The 20,362-nt window shown below is 47.3% G+C and overlaps 1 protein-coding gene across 6 annotated transcripts in view; it reads left to right on the top strand.

The window, feature by feature from the left end:
* LOC148513796 (pleckstrin homology domain-containing family S member 1-like) overlaps nt 1-20,362 on the top strand; it is a 52,954-nt gene that overhangs the window by 15,288 nt on the left and 17,304 nt on the right. For 2 of the 6 annotated variants that reach the window (XM_088481342.1, XM_088481343.1), the window contains exons 1-4: nt 10,026-10,069; nt 15,843-15,893; nt 16,946-17,010; nt 18,729-18,850. In XM_088481342.1, the coding sequence (XP_088337468.1) occupies nt 10,057-10,069; nt 15,843-15,893; nt 16,946-17,010; nt 18,729-18,850 (251 nt within the window). In that variant the 5' untranslated portion in view covers nt 10,026-10,056. Of the gene's footprint in view, nt 1-9,876; nt 9,953-10,024; nt 10,070-15,842; nt 15,894-16,945; nt 17,011-18,728; nt 18,851-20,362 lie in introns of those variants that run through there. The other 4 variants (XM_088481345.1, XM_088481344.1, XM_088481347.1 and 1 more) reach the window with 4 other exon arrangements.

Genomic DNA, 20,362 nt, shown 5'->3' on the forward strand with positions numbered 1-20,362 from the left:
ATGGAGGCACTACAAAGGGGGGACCACTACTACTGGGGGCACTACAAAGGGGGGAACTACTACTACTGGGGGCACTACAAGGGGGGGACTACTACTGGGGGCACTACTGGAGGCCTGCATAAGGGTGTTCTCTCCTGTGGCACACGGGGGCACTGCATATGGGCACTACGACAGGGGGCTGCCCCTAATCTTTATTTTTACCTTACATTAATCCCATATGGACCCACCTCCTCCCTGGAACACTGGAGGGGGGGGGGGGCGCCGTAGCACGCATATTCTTCTTACACACACGCTACTCCTCTGCCAGGGCCGTCTGCATGCATTTGCCCCCCAGGCTAAAAGTTGCCAGCCAGCCCCTGGTTAGGGGGTAAAATTAGGTTAGGAAATACTTACCTAGGATGATCAGGATTTTCACCCCTGCCGGGCTCACGCTGTCGGGATTTGAACAGCCGGCCATGTGGTTGGCAGTAAATCGTATGTATTCCCTACTCTACACTAAATAGTGACTACTATGGCTACACCAAGACCACATTTATCCTGTTATGAGAAACACCACAGCTTTTATGTTTTTCCATGTTGTCATGTCCAGGAGTGTGGAAAACGTGTAGGGTATGGGTTCCCGGGAGTTGGGAATGCCAGCTGTCTGAATACGGACAGCGGCATCCCGACAGTGACAATCCTGACACCTTAAGGTAAGTTCCCTAACGCTAACCCTTACCCCCACCTCTCCCTCCTATCCCCGGTGCCTGAACCTAATCTCCCTCCTTAGTGCTAACCCTAACCGTCCCCCTAGTGCCTAACCCTAAACAACCCTCCCCTAAGCCCCAACACTTACCTTCGGGATGCCGGCAGTCAGGATTCTGGAGCCGGTTTTTTGACCGTCGGCATCTCGTGGAGAACAAGGCAGGTCTCATTTGCCAAGCCTGTACGTGGTGTCAGGGCCGCCATCAGGGGGGGACTGCCGGGCCCGGAGAGAGAGAGGGCCCGGTGGTCAGCACTAATGGAGAAGACGTGGCGCAGGCAGCATTCCAAATAAGTTGCTAGCCGTGAGCCAATTAGAGCTCGCGGAACAGCAGCCAATCAGGCTCCTGATTGGTTGTCCCGCGAGCAGCCAATCAGCATTGGCCGCTCCTGATTGGCTGCAAGTCCACGAGCTGTGATTGGCTCGCGGCCAGTGCCTTATTTGAAGTGCCACCGACGCTTTCTTGCAGGCTGCCGGTGCATAACGGCACTGCCGCGGCCCTGAAACCTGGGCCCCTGCTCTCTCCGGACCAGCTGAGGTAAGTACATAGGTCCTCCTAATGCAGGCAGCCTTTCACTGCGCGTCCGTCCCCCCCCAAGTCCAGACAGCCTCCTCTGCCCTGTGCCTCTCCCCTACTCCTAACAGCCCTCCCTCCCATGTGCATCCCCCTTCTCCGGCCTTTCCTAACCTGCCCCCCCATAAGGTTCAGCCTTTCCTGCCCTATGCTCTTCCCCAGGAGGGCCCTGCCTATTTTATTAGTACCGGGCCCCACAATTTCTGGTAGCAGCCCTGCCTGGTGTCTCCTGAAACAAGAAATCCATTCAAATAAGAGAACGTTATAGGAGCATTTCTGCAGCGTCCAATCACTACAACGATGCGGGCACAGGACTGTCTGGAAGAACACGTAGAAAACTCTAAAATGGATCTATTTTCTTTTGAATGGGATTCTATAATAGAAATCCTCTTACATGTCCATGGTAAAGATTTGGGAAATAATTATAATTATAACATGTAGAAAATAAAATAAAAATAAATAATTTCCTGAATGTGGTTTGGGTATACACTACAGTAACGGGTATATTTACTAAAGTGAGAGTTTTTAGAAGTGGAGATGTTGCCCATAGCAACCAATCAGATTCTAGCTATTATCTTCTAGAAGGTGCTAGTTAAAATAGAATCTGATTGGTTGCTATGGGCAACATCTCCACTTGTAAAAACTCTCACTTTAGTAAATATATACCTCTATGGGCCACATTCAATTTGAGGTGAAAAGTTCGTTTGCCGGACTTTTCGGCGTCATTGGAGGTTTTGGAAGTGAAAACTTATCGTGCTCGTCCCCGCGATTCCCCGTATTCAATTTCGTTTTGGCGAAAACGGGACCCGGCGAAAAGGAAATCGTCGAAAAGTCCTGTCATTTTAGGGGAAATCTGCTTGGCACCCCCAAAAGATGCTCTGACATGGGGAATCACTATGGGTACCCCCGAATAGCCCTGCTAAAGGTATGTGGGGTATTTAAACGATCTCAATAGTTGCTGTATAGCGTCTTTGGGAGAGTGGTGAAGAATAGCATTTAGCAACTGTTTTTAAAAAAAAATAAGGTGTCCCGTCAAGTTTGGGGTACATGAAAATGGGTACTAGCATATTTTAAAGTGGCTAATGTGAAGTTTTAAAAATCGTGAAAAATCCACCTGTCGCAACCACCTGTATTAAAAAAAAACACCTGCCGCATACTTGGGGACCCCCTAAGTTTATTTCACTAGTTTAGAAGTTTGACCCCCAGTTTTTTTTTGCCCCCAAAATGAAAGTACCTTTTTAGGGTGTCCTGTGGTCCTTTTTGAATTTTTTTTGACACACAATAGCTTTGGGGGACTGTCCAAGGGGTGCAGGGTGGTTTTTGAAAGTCTGCACTCCAAAAACCCAATTCTGTACTTGTTCTCGCCACCTATTCAATGGTGATACTTTTTCGCAGGTCCCAATGCATAGACTTTCTGCTCCGGCGAAAAGTCGGGAAAATTGAATACGGGGATAAGTCAAACCTGCGATAATGATGTAATCGGCGATAAAGTATCACCGATAATGGATTTTCACAGCCTAATTGGATACGGCCCTAAGTGTGTATTCCTGTAGGTGGAGGGTTTCTGAAGTACTGTATTCACCTTCTACTTATAGTGTACACAGACTTCAATTATACAGGAATTTACCACATTCCAATATGTACATTATTATTGGCATAGATTATATTTTTGTCTCTCTGTCTATAGTATGTGTCATATTTGTGCATTAGGCGTGTATTATACCAGCACTTTGGCACCACTTTTGAGTTTACTTAATGGCAATTATTTTGATGATCGCGGCTGCTTGTGTACTGACCTCTACATTGGGGTCGGTGCTGTATTAAGTTGCGGCCATCTGTTTTGCATACTTGCTGACTCTCCCTCAATGGCCGGGAGGCTCCCGGAGCTCCTGGCCACTCGCAAGAGAGGGCAAGTCTCCCAGAAAAGTCTCCACGCACCGCCCCATTTCCTCCCACTTACCAGGCGAAAGTGGGAAATACGGAGGGGACCGATGAAACGATTCCCGCTGAATCCCTTCATCGTAGCCCCGCCTCCTGCTTTACAATGCCAGAAATCACTGCATTGTATGGTGGGTGGTGGGGACGTGATGAGGCTATAGCGCTGCCTCATGCCCGCAACACCCACATATGCGCCACCACGCCCCTTACAACACTCTCCTGGCTATCCTCATTTGCATTTGTTCATTGTCATTTCCATTTGGACTACTACAGTAAGGAAGATTGCTGCCATCGGATTTATAAAGGGGCACACGACGCATCAATAACACTGTGAAAACACTGGGCCTGATTCAGACCCGCTCGCAAGCGCTGAGCACTCGCAAGCGGATCGATGGTGGCCCAGTGCGCATGCGTACGACGGAGCCGGCTCCGTCGTGCGCACTCGCGAGACCCGGATAGCGACAGCCAAGCCGTTGCTCCGGGTCTCGTACCAAAGGGGGCGTGCTGTCGATGTTGAGTGACAGCACGCCCCCTTTGGTGGGCGGGCCGGGGGTGTGGCTGCCCAGACGGAGGCATTCCCATGTGAACGCCTCCATTTGGGGCCGGCCCCACTGACATCACAAGTGATGTCAGTGGGAGAGATTCCGGCTCTGTTTGAGCCAAAAGCACTCCAGGGATTGCGGGCAACGAGACCCTACCACAATGGTCCCGTCGCAAGCCCGATGGTCGTGATGGTTTTGACCATCGCTGCCATCTTCCTGGCCGCTCGCTATAGCTGTGGGTGGTCACTCACAGCTATGCGAGCGGCCAGGAGGCCGCTCTAAAATAACAGAGGGCCGGCCCTGATTCAGAGCGAGCGCTCTGTCAGAGCGTCCGGCTCTGAATCAGGCCCACTGTTCCCTCTTGTTCATTACATTATATTATCCAGGGCCGGCTCTAGGGTGCGGTCGCAAAGGGGCGCCACCTGTAAAGGGCGTACCACACCCCAGCATCCCGATTTCAGCGGGACACTACTGTCCCGATGTTCCACCCGTGGGCCAAAGTGGCCTGCGGGTGGTCAATCGGAAGGTTGGGGCCCCCCTGCCACAGGTGAGCGGCGGTGCCGGACCCATGGAGTGTGAATGGATGCAACGCATGCGCGTGACACCCATTCACTGACGGCAGCGGGCTGGGGGAAGCCCAGCCAGTGATGGAGGGCTGGGCTTTACCCCCAGCCTGACGTTATTTGGTGGCGTGCCATGCGGGCACACCTCCAAATAACGTCACATAGGGCCGTAGCCTATGGTAATTAGGCCACGGCCCCAATTTTGGTCGCGCACGGCTTCGCGATTTAAGGGCGCCTTGGTCTGGGGCGGCACAGGGTGCTCCGACCCCTGGAGCCAGCCCTGATAATATCGTATACCTTTACCATATACAATAGAGTAACACCACTTTAGCTTTGGCTGCTAACACTGTCACACCCACTTGCGTGTGCTGTGCATCGCCTTAGCAGTGCACCCAGGGAAATCTCTCAGTGGGTAATAAGGGGTGTGTCCAGCGCCACCTATGGGTGTGTGTAGCACATGTCATCAATCCCCCCTCTCATCATCATGTCCCCCCAAACTCCACCCCTATTATGTGCCACCCAATCTCACCATATCCACCATCAATCCTCTCTGACTCCGTCATCTATCACCATATTGTCTCACAGTAGTGCCCCCTACTCATATTATGCCAAATAGAACTGGATGCGCAAAGTAGAGGTGAGGGCGCAGCAGCGCTGCTACACCCTGTGAGTCATTGAGTGACACTATGGGAATAGGGCGTGCCTGGGCCCTATGTGAGCCCCACTATCGTCATGCCACATCTCTACACTGCCGTTAGGCATAGGTACAGGACCGGCCCTAGCCCAAATTTTTTGGTAAGCGAGTATATTTTTTTGGGCCCCCAGGCATATAGTTGCGCGTGCCCAAACAACTGAAGGGGCCGTGATCTCATGGAAAAAGCCATAACCATGCCCCTTTCTCGTCACTCTGGGAACAGTGCTCTCCATTCCATATGCACCATAATGCAGTCCCCCCAATAGTGACCCTTATACAGTACCCCCAGCATGCAATGCCCCCAGTAGTGGTCCCTTTTATGCAGGCCCCCAGTAGTGCCCCTTATACAGTACCCCAGTATGCAATGCCCCCCAGTAGTGGTCCCTCTTATGCAGGGCCCAGTAGTGCTCCTTATACATTGCCCCCAGTAGTGATCCCCCCTATGCAGTGTCCATAATACAGTGCCCCCAGTAGTTGTCCCCCCAGTGCAGTACTCCTTGTGCCCCAGGAGTGGTCCCCCTTATGCAGTCCTCCAGTAGTGCCCCTTATAGTTGTCCCCCCTGTGCAGTGCCCCTTGTGCCCCTAGTAGTAAGCCCCTTTTATAGTGCCCCCAGTAGTAGTCCTCCTATGCAGTGCCCTCAGTAGTGGTACCCCCTATGCAGTGCCCCTAGTAGTAGTCCTCCCTTGTAGTTCCCCTGTAGTAGTCCCCCCCTTGTAGTGCCCCCAGTGGAGGTCCCCCACCATGCAGTGCCCCTAGTGGTAGCCCCCCTTGTTGTGCCCCCTGTCCCCCCCACCTCCCCAGTAGACACACGTAATAAAAATAAAAAAAACTTACCTGAATCCCCGCTCCGGCTCCTGCTCCCACTGCTGCCATCCGCTCCTCCGTCCGTCCTCCCGTGCCGGCCCGCTCTGCATTATGGGAGAGACGTCATGACGTCTCTCCCATTACCCACTGCGGGTCCCGGAAGATGGAGCTCATAAGTGAGCTCCAGCCCGGCTCTGGCAGTGGGCGCAGCAGGCAATGAGAGTGTGACAGACAGACACCAGCGCTGCGCCCGACTGGGGGATTCCCATATATCACCCATCCGGGATTATGTGCCAGGATGGGTGGTGAACCTATCGGCTCCCTACTAGAGTAACTCTGTTCGGTTTCACAGTCCGTTCCCCGCTAAAAACAGCCCTGTGGATAAAATGTAACACACTTACAGATGTGGGCAGCTACATCGTTGCTGCGTACGCAGCAAATCGCGCCACGCTTTAGGCAAGGCGTGCGCCCACGAGCGGATATGCGCACTGTGTTTGCGCCCGTGTCTCCATAGGATTGCATAGTGCAATTGCAGGGCACGCCATAGCGTACCGTAGCATATGCTGCTGCGGGTAATCACATGGTGCGATGCGTGCGAACGTTTGTAGCGTGAGCAGTAAAGATGTAGGGTCCGACTTGGCAGTTCTATTGCATACTACTTACCGGAGGATCACAATAACCATTTAAGGTGTCTGAAGGGGATGTAGTTAGCATCCCATGAGTGAGCTCCAGCCTGGCTCCAGCAGTGGGCGCAGCAGCCAATGAGTGTCTGTCTGACTCTCATTGGCTGCTAAAACAAACACACCGCCGCTGGGTAGTATGAGAGTACTACCCGTCGCCTGCGGCGGTGTGCTCGTTACTGTGCAGTGCGGGCCGCACTCACTGCAGCCCGCACTGCACTTACTGAATGGCGGGCAGGGAAGGGGGGGTCTCTGGGTACTCAGAAACCCCCCTGTGTGCACATATGCAAAGTGTTACAATGAAGTGTTTGCGGGTTTTTCTGACGCCAAATTCCGTTGTAATTCATCTGCGACTTTGTACGTGTGTAAAGCAAATTCCTGTGCGGTTAAAGTTGCAGCCCGGCATGCGGTGTACGATGAGACACCGAGCTGCTGCTCCTCCGCGCTATGGGCGGTGCTTTGCTGCATCTGCAAAGCAAATAAGATGCACAATTTAAAGAAAATGGCGATACGCTGCACCTCTCAGAGCCACTCAGTCCAGGCCAGCGTCTTGTACCATACGGCGTATAGACGCTAGGTGTACCAGGTACTAATGATGATAGCTTTGTACATAAGAACAGTAGGCGGGATAGTCTTCCAAAGGCGCCTACTCACAGGAGCATGGCATAGCACCCAGCAGCTGGGATTAAAGCAGTCACTACTGTATTAGGATGGCGGGACAGTCCCATAATATATGCAGTTTTATCTGGATGTATTTAAATGTAACACACAATAATTAAAGTGCTACTACTTTATTTTGTACATCTCTCATGTAAATAACACAATCAAAATCTATTTTCTGTCATAGAGATAGATGTATGAAGGACTTAATTTTGACATAACATCAGGTCATCTTATACACACACATTCCGCAGCTTATATCCTAACCCACTGCTCCATGCTACTTCCTCACTATCTACCCATCTGTGTCACCCCTGTCTGTCTGCCCCTCCCCTTTAGATTGTAAGATCTCACGAGCAGGGCCCTCGTCCCTCATTTGCTTCTCTGTATAGTATAATTTACTCCTAACTCCCCACGACAGCACCTAACACTTGGTTGCTTATGTCCTGCTGCTTGTGTTATGCAGCTATGTGTATAAACCCTGTCCTTGTCCTGCATTGTATTGTACGGCTAATAACTGTTTTTCTTGTGTGCTCATTTATGTGCTGTGTAAGGCAGTCACACACAATGTGTAATATACAGAGGCGGATTCTCGCATTAGCAGAACCAGGCCCATGGAAAGTAATCTGAAGCTGGGAGATCAGGGGAGCTGCTAAGGAGGACAGTGCACAAGATGGGGGGTAGAGTGACATTCGCAATCTTTAAGCGAAACGCGTTGACATTGAGTATCTTGGAGCCTCCTGGATTACTCTGCCCCAGAAAATCTGCTAATTCTCTTGGATGGAGGAATAAGGGTACAATAATGCAAATAGCATTCTATCAGCCCATTTGGCTGTTGTTGCGCTATTCACATCAGCATACATAAGGGCTGCGTGGCGTGCCCGGAAGTAAATGTTGATCTCCGGATGCGTCCACAGTTAGCTGTTTCTAGAGAAAATAGCTGTCATTACAATCAGTGCACACACACTGACCTTGCTGCAAGAGATCTGCCTGAACTGAAGCTGTGTACCAGGGGCGTTTCTAGAGAGGAGGGGGCCCGTGTGTAGTCTCCGACATGGGCACCCTCCTCTCTCCCCGTGGGCCGGCAGCGCACTGAGCTGTGTGCGGCCAGCTCTAGAGCCCAGAGTTATAGACTCTGGGCACTAGAGTGCGCCCAGGGTCTATAGTGTATGCACAGGTCACTGGGAAAATGGCCGTGGTGGCCATTTTCCCTGTACTGCGCATGTGCAAACGACGGGTAAATGGCCACCGCGGCCATTCTCCAGTCATTTTGCAGCGCCGGACGCCCGCGCCGACGTGGGACTCCGGAGAGGTAAGTATTATTATGGGTGCAGGGAGTGCGGTGCGGGGCCTGTGTTCCCTGCACACCTTGCACCCATTATAGATACGCCCCTGCTGGGTACACACTAAACGATGTGCGTGTACCCAGCGATATCGGCAGCGGTGGGACCCCATGGGGGTGCCGGCATCGGTAAGTGCATATGCACTTGCCGATGCCGGCAATGATGAACAACGGCTGGGGGGTGTTGAATTCGGCAGCATGGCATCGCTAATGATATCCCCGGATTGTGCTGCAAATACAGACGACTGGGGATATTGTTGACAACCCACTGGAGCGCGCATCATTAACGATCTAGTGTGTACACACTAGACAATTAAACAAGATTGTCGTAGCGATGTGTCGTTATCTGCAATTTCTTTTAAAAAATCATCTAGTGTGCACCTTTAGGCGGATATCTGCTTACGCTCACCTCTCAATAGGCTACAATACCGTCTACAACACCCACTAATCCTACATGCGACTGCCCAGTTGATGTATACCCACACCAACTTAGCTGCTAATGGAGTTGTACCTAGAGTTGCTCAGAGTTGCATAAGCAGGCTCCGCAGATGCTAAAAAGTTCAATATCTGTGGGCAGAGCAGACTTGCATGAACTGTAACTGTAATCAGCCACACAGAGAGAATAGCTCAAATAAGATCAGGGTCGGACAGGCCCACAGGTGTACAGGGGATATTCCCTGTAGGTTACTCAGATGTCCAATGGTCGTGCAGTTGATCAACCCCTCTGTCTACACCACTTTTCTGTGCAGTCTATTTTACAAGTGCACCCCAATATTTTTCATGATATATAGCAGAGGGTGAAGCCTAAAATCTCCCAATGTCAGAACAAGTTTGTTTACTAAGAAAAACAACCAGTGGTTGCTCTGTGCATGATGCCTTATATCAATTACATTCCATCCCACAAGTCACTGACCTGCAGGATTCTTCTTTAAAGTGCACTTATACACAGGAACGGGGGGTTATGTTGTGAACCAATATTCAGCCTATTGATTCGGCTGTTTTTCCAAGTCATCCAATTTGGGGGGGAAATGTTGGCTGGGGTAAAAAAAGTGGTTTTAGGCCTTATAGCCCCTGCAGCCAGTGTCATAAACAGCAGCCTCTCGTACTGAGAGGGTGAGAGTAACTAAATACCTGATCTCAAGGAAGTGGACGATATAAGTCTTTTGCATTGTTCTGTTTTATTTTGTCATTCACCCAAAGAAATAGAGCTGCAGTCTTGGTTTTTCCCTGGCTGCTAGAAGTTGAAGCAGAATTCCCCTACCTGATTAATATATGCTATACAGGGAAATTCCTAGCAGATCAGATTTCAGCCTCACTACGTACATATACCTCCTGCAAGAGCATTAGCTGTCATTAGTCACTAGGAGTGCGCTTGACAAGCTGCAATCTCTGCCTACCAGCCAACCTTACCTGTAAGTACTGTAGCTTCTTCCTACATGACAGAAGTGGATCTATAACTGCGAGAACAGGTGCAGGCTTTAGTGACAGGTAACAGGTTACCTGCACTTTACCCCACATGAGGACATCAGGTAATTATTTTGTGTTAGTGAAAGTAGCCTGACATTGCATTACTAGGTAGGCAGATGGTCAGCAAAGACCCCCTTACAAGGTGAGTGCACTGACTGTGCCAGGACGCTCATTGTTGGTTAGTCCACACTGTGTAACTATTAATATTTAATGTATGTTTTGTCATTAAAGCCGATATTCTGGGTTGGCTGACCTGTATCTAACACCGACATATTACAGTGCACTTGTGCGGTATTCAACCAGGAAATAATCTTATAAAAAATAGGCACTTATCTATTGCAGACTGTTTTTTATTTTGCAACGTTGCATTTTGTTCTGCTAAGTATTTTATGGATCTAGAGCTCTCAGTGATAACAGTGCAAAAACTAAAAATGAATAACTTGTATTAACAGGTGCTGGTTTTCAGAAGTGGTTCTAGCTACAGTATTATCTATTAGAAGGTGCTAGATAAATGATATATAGAATCTGACTGGTTGCTATGGGCAACTCCACTTCTAAGAACCCGTACTTTAGTAAATATACCTCTTAAGGTGCATACACACACACAACGATTTAGTAAATCAACGATTTTAGTAAACAATTTTCAATCATTTTTTCAAGGGAAAAATGAATGAAAATCATTTACTAAAATCATTCATTTACTAAATGTAATTAACGTTTTTTTTTTTTAACTACAAACTAAATTTGCATATTTACTTAATAAAAATCATTGAGTTGGCCAGTCTGACTGAACTACAAATTACAAACTACAAAGGTGAACGCGCATAAATGATAATCGTTCATCGTTTTAACTCAGAAAGTGAACGATTTTTTCAACGATTGAACGATAAACGATATCGTTATCGATAATCGTTCACAAAATCAATGTGTGTGTATGCACCTTTAGTATCTATTTGCACTTTTTATTGGTCACATAAGTAATAAGTAGATCTTTGTATCTTTTTTTTCTCACTAACCTGAGAGGCATTAAATGCCTTCTATGGTATTATTATACATTGTTGTGTCATTTTTAAATCACAACATACGAACGTATTGATAGTTACAATCATGTACAGTGGTCAGGACATGTTGGGGGTGTAGTGTCCTATGTTTGTATAGGGTGTAATAGATGTGTATTATTGTCATGTACAGTGGTCAGGTAATGTTGGGCATGTAGTGTCTTATGTTTGTATAGGGTGTAATAGATGTGTATTATTGTCATGTACAGTGGTCAGGTCATGTTGGGGGTGTAGTGTCTTATGTTTGTACAGGGTGTAATAGATGTGTATTATTGTCATGTACAGTGGTCAGGTCATGTTGGGGGTGTAGTGTCTTATGTTTGTATAGGGTGTAATAGATGTGTATTATTGTCATGTACAGTGGTCAGGTCATGTTGGGGGTGTAGTGTCTTATGTTTGTACAGGGTGTAATAGATGTGTATTATTGTCATGTACAGTGGTCAGGTCATGTTGGGCATGTAGTGTCTTATGTCTGTATAGAGTGTAATAGATGTGTATTATTGTCATGTACAGTGGTCAGGTCATGTTGGGCATGTAGTGTCTTATGTCTGTATAGAGTGTAATAGATGTGTATTATGATCATGTACAGTGGTCAGGTCATGTTGGGGGTGTAGTGTCCTATGTCTGTATACAGTGTAATAGATGTGTATTATTGTCATGTACAGTGGTCAGGACATGTTGGGGGTGTAGTGTCCTATGTCTGTATACAGTGTAATAGATGTGTATTATTGTCATGTACAGTGGTCAGGACATGTTGGAGGTGTAGTGTCCTATGTCTGTATACAGTGTAATAGATGTGTATTATTGTCATGTACAGTGGTCAGGTCATGTTGGGCATGTAGTGTCCTATGTTTGTACAGGGTGTAATAGATGTGTATTATTGTCATGTGGTTGTGCGATTATTAATCACATGGCAGAGATGGGGGAGGGTGAGACTGCTATAGTAATAACTGTGTCAATGATTAAATACTGGGAGCACCGCGCGTAAGAGGAAGAAAAAAGAAAGAAATGTAATTTATCTGCTCCCAGAAAAGATAGCGTTTGTGCTGTATGTGTGACTAAATACAATGTATCTGTAGCAAAATGTCACAATTATGTATAAGGAAATAAGCAACTTATTCTGCCTTAACCTGAAATAAAATATATTCCCCCATCTGACCTCTATATGGGCAGTAAAGCAATCTATTTATTTTGTGCACATTATTTCTCGTCAGTGGGAGCCGTCATTTTTATGTTTGTGCAAAAACATAAATAAATAAGATTGCCTATAGCAACGGCTAAACCACACGGGTCATTGCGTCTACGGTCAGGACATTTATTCTACATCTCTTGGTCTTTTGTATGACAGTAACATGTCTGACAATGATACTCACACCTTTTTTGGGGGGTACAGACAGATTTCCCCATTATCACCTATACTTAGAATTCTGTGCGAACGCCACACCGATACTTTTGGAATTGGATTGCGTGTAAAACAGGTGCGCACATAGACGCAATGAGCGAAATTCACACGTGAACAGTGCAAATACTTTTATCACATTATCGGGGCTCATTGCTTTCCCCCCTAGAGCTGCTAATAAACTAATAATGTAATATTTAGATCCATCTCTCTGTTACGCCTAAGGAGGGATAACTACATCACAAGGGTCTCAAACAGATGAAGAAGAAAAAAGAAATAAGGATTGTTGGGTATTAGGATCACATGTCGGAAACTCATGTTGTCTGAATACTACGCCAGCTAGTGCGTGATCTTGCGCATGCCCAGAACATTGCTACACGCGTGTGCGCCCGTGCAGGTCTGTGTGATTCTGGCACTACCGCCAGCTGTCTTCTGGATTTTCACGATGGGAGAACTCTAACGTTGGCAGTATATTGGGGTCTATTTACTAAGCCTTGGAGGGAGATAAAGTCACAGCTAATCAGCTCCTGTCACTTTAAAGGCTGTGTTTGAAAAGCGACTGTTAGGAGCTGATTGGTTGGTACTTTATCCCCATCCATTATATGTCTCTCTCTCCAAGGCTTAGTCCATAGGCCCAGTAGTAATGGTGCATTTGCATTTGTGCTAGAGAAAGCTGTATCATTTGCGGCTAGCCAGGTACCTAGAGCAGATAATAATAATGACGGATCCCTCCACTTCTGGAATTGGATTGCGTGTAAAACAGGTGCGCACATAGACGCAATATGCGAAATTCGCACGTGAACAGTGCAAATACTTTTATCCCATTATCGTGGCTCATTGATTTCCCCCCTAGAGCTGCTAATAAAACTCCTAATGTAACATTTAGCTTGTGATTGGCTGTCTATGAATGCTCCCCTGGCACTGATTGGTGGTTTCTTTCTGGCTTGCACATGAATGATACTTCTGTGAGAGTGTTTTTCTTTTGTATGTGAGGTGGGGATTTGTTCCTGGTGCATTACAGAGGTCTCAGCAGGTGTAGTGATGCCCAGTAGCTAATGCCTTTGTTGCTAATAAAATAAATGGTTGAAATCATGGGTACAAGTGTTTGTGAGGTATTGCCAGGCGCATATGCTGTTTCTGACTGGCACACATCGTAACATAGTTGCAGCTTTGCCTATGGTCGCAATTGTGGCTTTCTGAACTAGCGCAAATTGCGCCTGTGATTTGGGGAACAGTTGTGCCCACCTCTGCATCAGACCGAGAATGCAGGGTCGTAACTAGACTTTTTGGTGCCCTGTGCCAGAAAGAGCATTGGCGCCCCCCCACCCCCTATTTTTTTAAATAAGGACATAAGATGTGCACCCGAAAAAATGCCGTGGCCTCATGGGGAAGGGCCAGGGAAGAGATAGGGGAGGCCAGGAGATGCTGGGGATAAATAGGGACATAATATAGTGCACCTGAGAGAGGGCTATGGCCTCTATGGGGAAGAGCCAGGGAAGAGATAGGGGAGGCCAGGAGATGCTGGGAATAAATAGGGACATAATATAGTGCACCTGAAAGAGGGCCATGGCCCCATGGGGAAGGGCCAGGGAAGAGATGGGGGAGGCTAGGAGATGCTGGGGATAAATAGGGACATAATATAGTACACCTGAGAGAGGGCCATGGCCCCATGGGGAAGGGCCAGGGAAGAGATAGGGGAGGCCAAGAGATGCTGGGGATAAATAGGGACATAATATAGTGCACCTGAGAGAGGGCCATGGCCTCATGGGGAAGGGCCAGGGAAGAGATAGGGGAGACCAGGAAATGCTGGGGATAAATAGGGACATAATATAGTGCACCTGAGAGAGGGCCATGGCCTCATGGGGAAGGGCTAGGGGATAGGAGAGGCCAGGAGATGCTGGGGATAAATAGGGACATAATATAGTGCAGCTGAGAGAGGGCCATGGCCCCATGGGGAAGAGATAGGGAAGGCCAGGAGATGCTGGGGATAAATAGGGACATAATATAGTGCACCTGAGAGAGGGCCATGACCCCATGGGGAAGGGCCAGGGAAGAGATAGGAGAGGCCAGGAGATGGTGGGGATAAATAGGGACATAATATAGTGCACCTGAGAGAGGGCCATGGCCTCATGGGGAAGGGCCAGGGAAGAGATAGGGGAGGCCAGGAGATGCTGGGGATAAATAGGGACATAATATAGTGCAGCTGGGAGAGGGCCATGACCTCATGGGGAAGGGTCAGGGAAGAGATAGGGGAGGCCAGGAGATGCTGGGGATAAATAGGGACATAATATAGTGCACCTGAGAGAGGGCCATGACCCCATGGGGAAGGGCCAGGGAAGAGATAGGAGAGGCTAGGAGATGCTGGGGATAAATAGGGACATAATATAGTGCACCTGAGAGAGGGCCATGGCCCCATGGGGAAGGCCAGGGAAAAGATAGGGGAGGCCAGGAGATGCTGGGGATAAATAGGGACATAATATAGTTCACCTGAGAGAGGGCCATGGCCTCATGGGGAAGGGCTAGGGAAGAGATAGGAGAGGCCAGGAGATGCTGGGGATAAATAGGGACATAATATAGTGCACCTGAGAGAGGGCCATGGCCTCATGGGGAAGGGCCAGGGAAGAGATAGGGGAGGCCAGGAGATGCTGGGGATAAATAGGGACATAAGATAGTGCACCTGAGAGAGGGCCATGGCCTCATGGGGAAGGGCCAGGGAAGATATAGGGGAGGCCAGGAGATGCTGGGGATAAAAAAAGAGGAAGCTACAAGTAAGAATGATATAAACAGAATATTGACAGGCCCAAACAGTGCCCCCTGCCCTGCGGTACCCTATGCCATGGTACTGGTCGCACCACCCTAGTTACGGCCCTGCCAGAATGTCTAAATTAAATGAATGCACAAGATTTACTGATCAGCCCCCAGTATATATGGGCAGTATGTCCAATCCTAAGGGCATCGGAGAGCCTTAGATCCTAGCACGCTGAGAACGGGCCAAGGAAATTTATTGCAGTGATTATTATGTAACAAAGTCCCAATATCTGTGTAACTGATACTTCATCGTGCACAACATGTAACAGACTCCAGCTTGATGTGATTTAATGGTTAACCATTAAATAGCCGTCCGGCTGTAATCACGTCACCTTACTGCAGAGTCGTACAGGGTTAGAAAGTTATTGTCCTGTGATGCAAAACTGATGAAAGATGTTTGGGCATAAAACTGGTTTGTTAAGCTTATCTATTGTCTCAGGTATAAAAACCAGATACAATCTCTGCCCTGCTCTAATTCAACAACCCTGCCAATGTCAAAACTGGTGAAACAACTCAGTAGTGTACATAGAACACTGTTACAGCTTTCACCGCTTATTATTTTCTTTATAGGAAGAAAGAGCTGGTTTAACATGGCCCCGAAAAGACGAAGTTCAGAAGCAGGTAACTAAAAGTTCGTTATCAGCAAATTACATGTACAGTACGACGCATTTCATCGGTTTCTCATCGAGAGCGATGTTTACCTAAACTGTGCATAGTACATTGCAAACTTTTTTTTTTTTAAATGGCCACGGTCAGTATCTTGATATATTAGCCCCCAAACTGGTAATTTATATTTTATTTATTGATTAACTTTCATTTATATAGCGCCAGAATATTCCTTTTTGCTTTTATTTTATATGGTTTGCATGCCAACCCTCCACCGGGAGTCATTTCCCACAAGTCTAAAGCTGGGTACACATTAGCCGATGTGTACCCAGCGCGATATCGCCAGCGACGTCATTGGGGCTGCGGCAAGTGCATACACACTTGTCGAATGCCGGATGGGACAGGGGATAGGGCATTCTGCAGCATGACCTTTAGCGACATCCCCCGGTCCTCGGCCCTGCAGTAGGCCAGATGGGCCATGTCGCTAACGACCTGCAGGAGTGAGCATATCATGGGTACTCGCTAGATGATGTACCCGATATGTCCGTCAAACCTCAGAGCTAATGGTGCGTACACACTGGGCGATTAAAGTGGACGACTGAACGATAACGATATCGTTCAGTCGTCCACTTTATCGTCCATTTTTAACACAAAAAAGATGAACGATGACGACGACGCGCGTTCCCGCGGGTCGTTCGTCATCCTCGTTCATCGGGCTGACATGCAGGCCAACCTGACGACCTCGTCAGGTTGCTGCATGTCAGGGAATGGGTGAGAGAGCCCGGCGCTGAACGATATCGCTAATGATATCGTTCAGCGGCTGTGCTCAATGTCATGAACGACATTGAGCACAGCCTGCCGGGGACACACTAGACGATATCGCTCAGGGAGCATATCGTCTAGTGTGTATGCACCTTAAGAGTTTACTCAAAAAAGAAAATATTTTTATTTAATACAAATAAATAAATAAATATTGGGAGCTGTTCTAGTCTGACTGTTGTCCAGATGTTTATCAAGAACTAATGATACTGTATAAAGTAACATTATAAATCGACTTTTCTTTCCAGATCAACAAGTGATTAAGCGAGGATGTCTGCTCAAGTCTCCACCTTCCTACTTATTTACTAATCGGGTAACATATACTACAATAAAAAATAAATAAAGCTATACTGATTACATTGTATAGAGTCCTAATAGCTCTGCCTTAAGCTGGGTACACACCTAAACGACTGGCCATCGTGCCAATGTTCAGGGCGATTTGCCTTCACCCTGGACATCGCATGATTGCCGGTACACACTTAAAAGATTTAATGAAAGATGGAACGACCACTGGTCCGTCCCTCATTAATATGTACAGCTTCACATGCGGTATCGTGTGATTGGCCGTGCAGCATGGCTAATCTCTTGATATCGCATGCGACCGCGGAAATTGGGCATAAACACTGCACGATATGCCCGATTTGTCACTCTGATTTGGCCAAATCGGTCATATCGTGCCGATATCGTCCTGGTGTGTATCCACTGTACAATTTTCAGTTTTCAATCAGGAACACAGCTCAATGAACATAAGAATATCTTGGGTATGTACATGGGTGCAGGTCATGACGAACAGAGGTTTTGGGGCCACTTCATCATTATCTATTTGCGGCATATTCACTGAAACAACCCTTTTTGGGGGGCTAACCGCAAATAGAGGGAGATGTACTAAGCCTTGGATAGAGACAAATTGTAGTGATATAAAGTAGCAACCAATTAGCTCCTGTCAGCTTGCAGGCTGTGTTTTAAAAATGAAAGTTAGATGCCAATTGGTTGGCACTTTATTTCTCTCCAAGGGGTAAATTTACTAAAGTGAGAGTTTTTAGAAGTGAGTTTTAAAAGTGATGTTGCCCATAGCAACCAATCAGATTCTAGCTATTATCTTCTAGAAGGTGCTAGTTAAATGTTAAATAGAATCTCATTGGTTGCTATGGGCAACATCACTTTTAAAACTCACTTCTAAAAACTCCCACTTTAGTAAATTTCCCCCCAAGACTTCGTACATCTCTCCCATAATTAGTACCCCCCTGATGTATTATATTTCCGACAATCTGCTGCCGTTCCAACATTTCCGGCAGCAGCCACAACCCCCATAAGTTTCTATGGGGGAAGCGATGCTGTCGGATTTACCAAGCTCCGGGATGCGTGTGCTTATTCATACAATGGCCCGATATGATCGCTTTCTGCAATGCGATCATGGGAGCTAATATTGCGCCAAGATTGCATCGCAAAAGTGATCATTGATAAATGGGCCCCTTTGTCTGATGAAAGAAGTCAGCACATAGATTTATATATTATAGCATTCAACAGATTCATGATGGATTAGACAGTTCAAGAGCACTAAATGATATTATGGTCAGCAGTCTCCCAAACAAGAACTTGTGTTGTAAAGTTTGTCCACCAAATTCCTATTCTTGTGACGGACCTGAAGGCAGTTTGTACCATATAAGGCAGCTGGGCAGAATGTTACCATCGTCTTAATGGAGTATGCCTCCCATTCTCTTACATTGCGCTGTGCTCCAGTTTTCTCAAGTTAAGCTCAGTCCTGTTGTCAGTGTACGTTTCTTATAGTCCACAGTTCTGCTGCTAATGTTGGGCAATAAAATAAAGAGATTACATAGTGGAGGAGGTAGCTGAGAGCCAGTCAGGGGTGTTAGTTATTATGGAGAAAGGGTGACGATTTGGGTATCAGGTGACAGGGGCAGTTTATGGGTTATGGTAGAAATGCTCCCTGTAACTCAGGGTGTAACTATTATAGCCTTGTTATATATAATGATGCATCCTCTGTGCTGATAGGACACTTTCATATTTCAGAACTCATGGAAAAGACGATTATTCAAACTCTACAAATCTCTCACCGACTTCTCCTACATCATCAGTTACTATGAATATGACGGAATGACTGAGAACTTGAAAAAGGAGATTAATGTCAGCAGGTATGTGCCCACTGTAACAAGAATCAAACGTGTCATTAAAGACAAATATACTGCAACAGAGTGTGTGTGTGTATGTGTATGTTTGTGGGCTCCATCTGTTGCAGCGGGTGGGAGAGTTCGTCCCCTGTTGCATCGGGTGGGGAGTGCTCTCTATTGCAGAGGATAGGATAGTGCTCCCCCTATTGCAGAGGATAGAATAGTGCCCCCCCCCCCTGTTGCAGGGGTTGGTAGAGTGCTCCACTTATGGCAGTGTTTTGTAGAGTGCTCCCCCTGTTGCAGTGTTTGGTAGAGTGCTCCCCCTGTTGCAGTGGTTGGTAGAGTGCTCCCCTGTTGCAGTGGTTGGTAGAGTGCTCCCCTGATGCAGTGGTTGGTAGAGGGCTTTTCCTGATGCAGGGGTTGGTAGAGTGCTCCCCCTGTGGCAGTGGTTGGTAGAGTTCTCCCTTGTTGCAGGGGCTGGTAGAGTGCTCCCCCTATGGCAGTGGTTGGTAGAGTGCTCCCCTGTTGCAGAGGTTGGGAGAGGGCTTCTGAGCTGTGGGTGAGATTTCTCTCATACCAGAGAGTGACAGTGCCCCCCCCCCCCTATAGATTAGGGTGGTAGTGTAACGCCTAAAACAGAGAGCTTTGTAGACCCCCCCAAGTAGATGTGTTGCCTCCCCCTCCCTAATAGTACTGTAGGAGGAATATCTATCATTAAACAGCCAGTTACTCAGGGGTATATTTACTAAAGTGCGGGTTTTTAGAAGTGGAGATGTTGCCCATAGCAACCAATCAGATTCTAGCTACAATCTAGAAAAGAGGTTCTTAAACTCAGGTCATCAGGACCCCACACAGGTCACGTTTTCCAGGTCACCCAGCAGCTGCACAGGTGTAGTCATTACTCACTACCACATTTAAAAAGTTCCACAGGTGGTGCTAATTATGGAAAACATGCACTGTTTGGGGCCCTGAGGACCGAGTTTGAGGACCTGTATTCTAGAAGATGCTAGATTAATGTTAGAAGTAGAATCTGATTGGTTGCTATGGGCAACATCTCCACTTCTAAAAACCTGCACTTTAGTAATTATACCCCTCACATAGACAAACGCAGGGGGGTTTCCATCTGCCTGGAAACCCCCCTCCCCAGCCCACACCATGACCACAATAGAAATAGTAATGTAATAGAATTTTACTAGTCCTGTATGTTCTTCACAGTATCACAAATGAAATAATTAGCACAACCTGTGGATCTTTTAACTTGTATCAGTCTGTAATAAATAACCTGTGCACCAACTAGGAAATCTGGAAAACATTCACTGTTAGGGATGCACTGCTATAGAGCCCAATATGTACATATATGTCCAGGGCAGTGCTAGGTTATTCTGCTGCTCCCCCAGACTCCCGGACTTGCTCTAATGCTCTGGAATGGTGCCCACATCTAAAATAAAACATTCTGCTCAGAAAGGATGGACCTACTGCTGTATCTAAGGGCTCACTGTGATCGCTGGTCCTGTATATGCTGGAATTATGACACAC

Source organism: Taudactylus pleione, unplaced genomic scaffold (genome assembly GCF_031769625.1).
Source record: "Taudactylus pleione unplaced genomic scaffold, aTauple2 ptg000269l, whole genome shotgun sequence".
NCBI classification, from domain to species: Eukaryota; Metazoa; Chordata; class Amphibia; order Anura; family Myobatrachidae; genus Taudactylus; species Taudactylus pleione.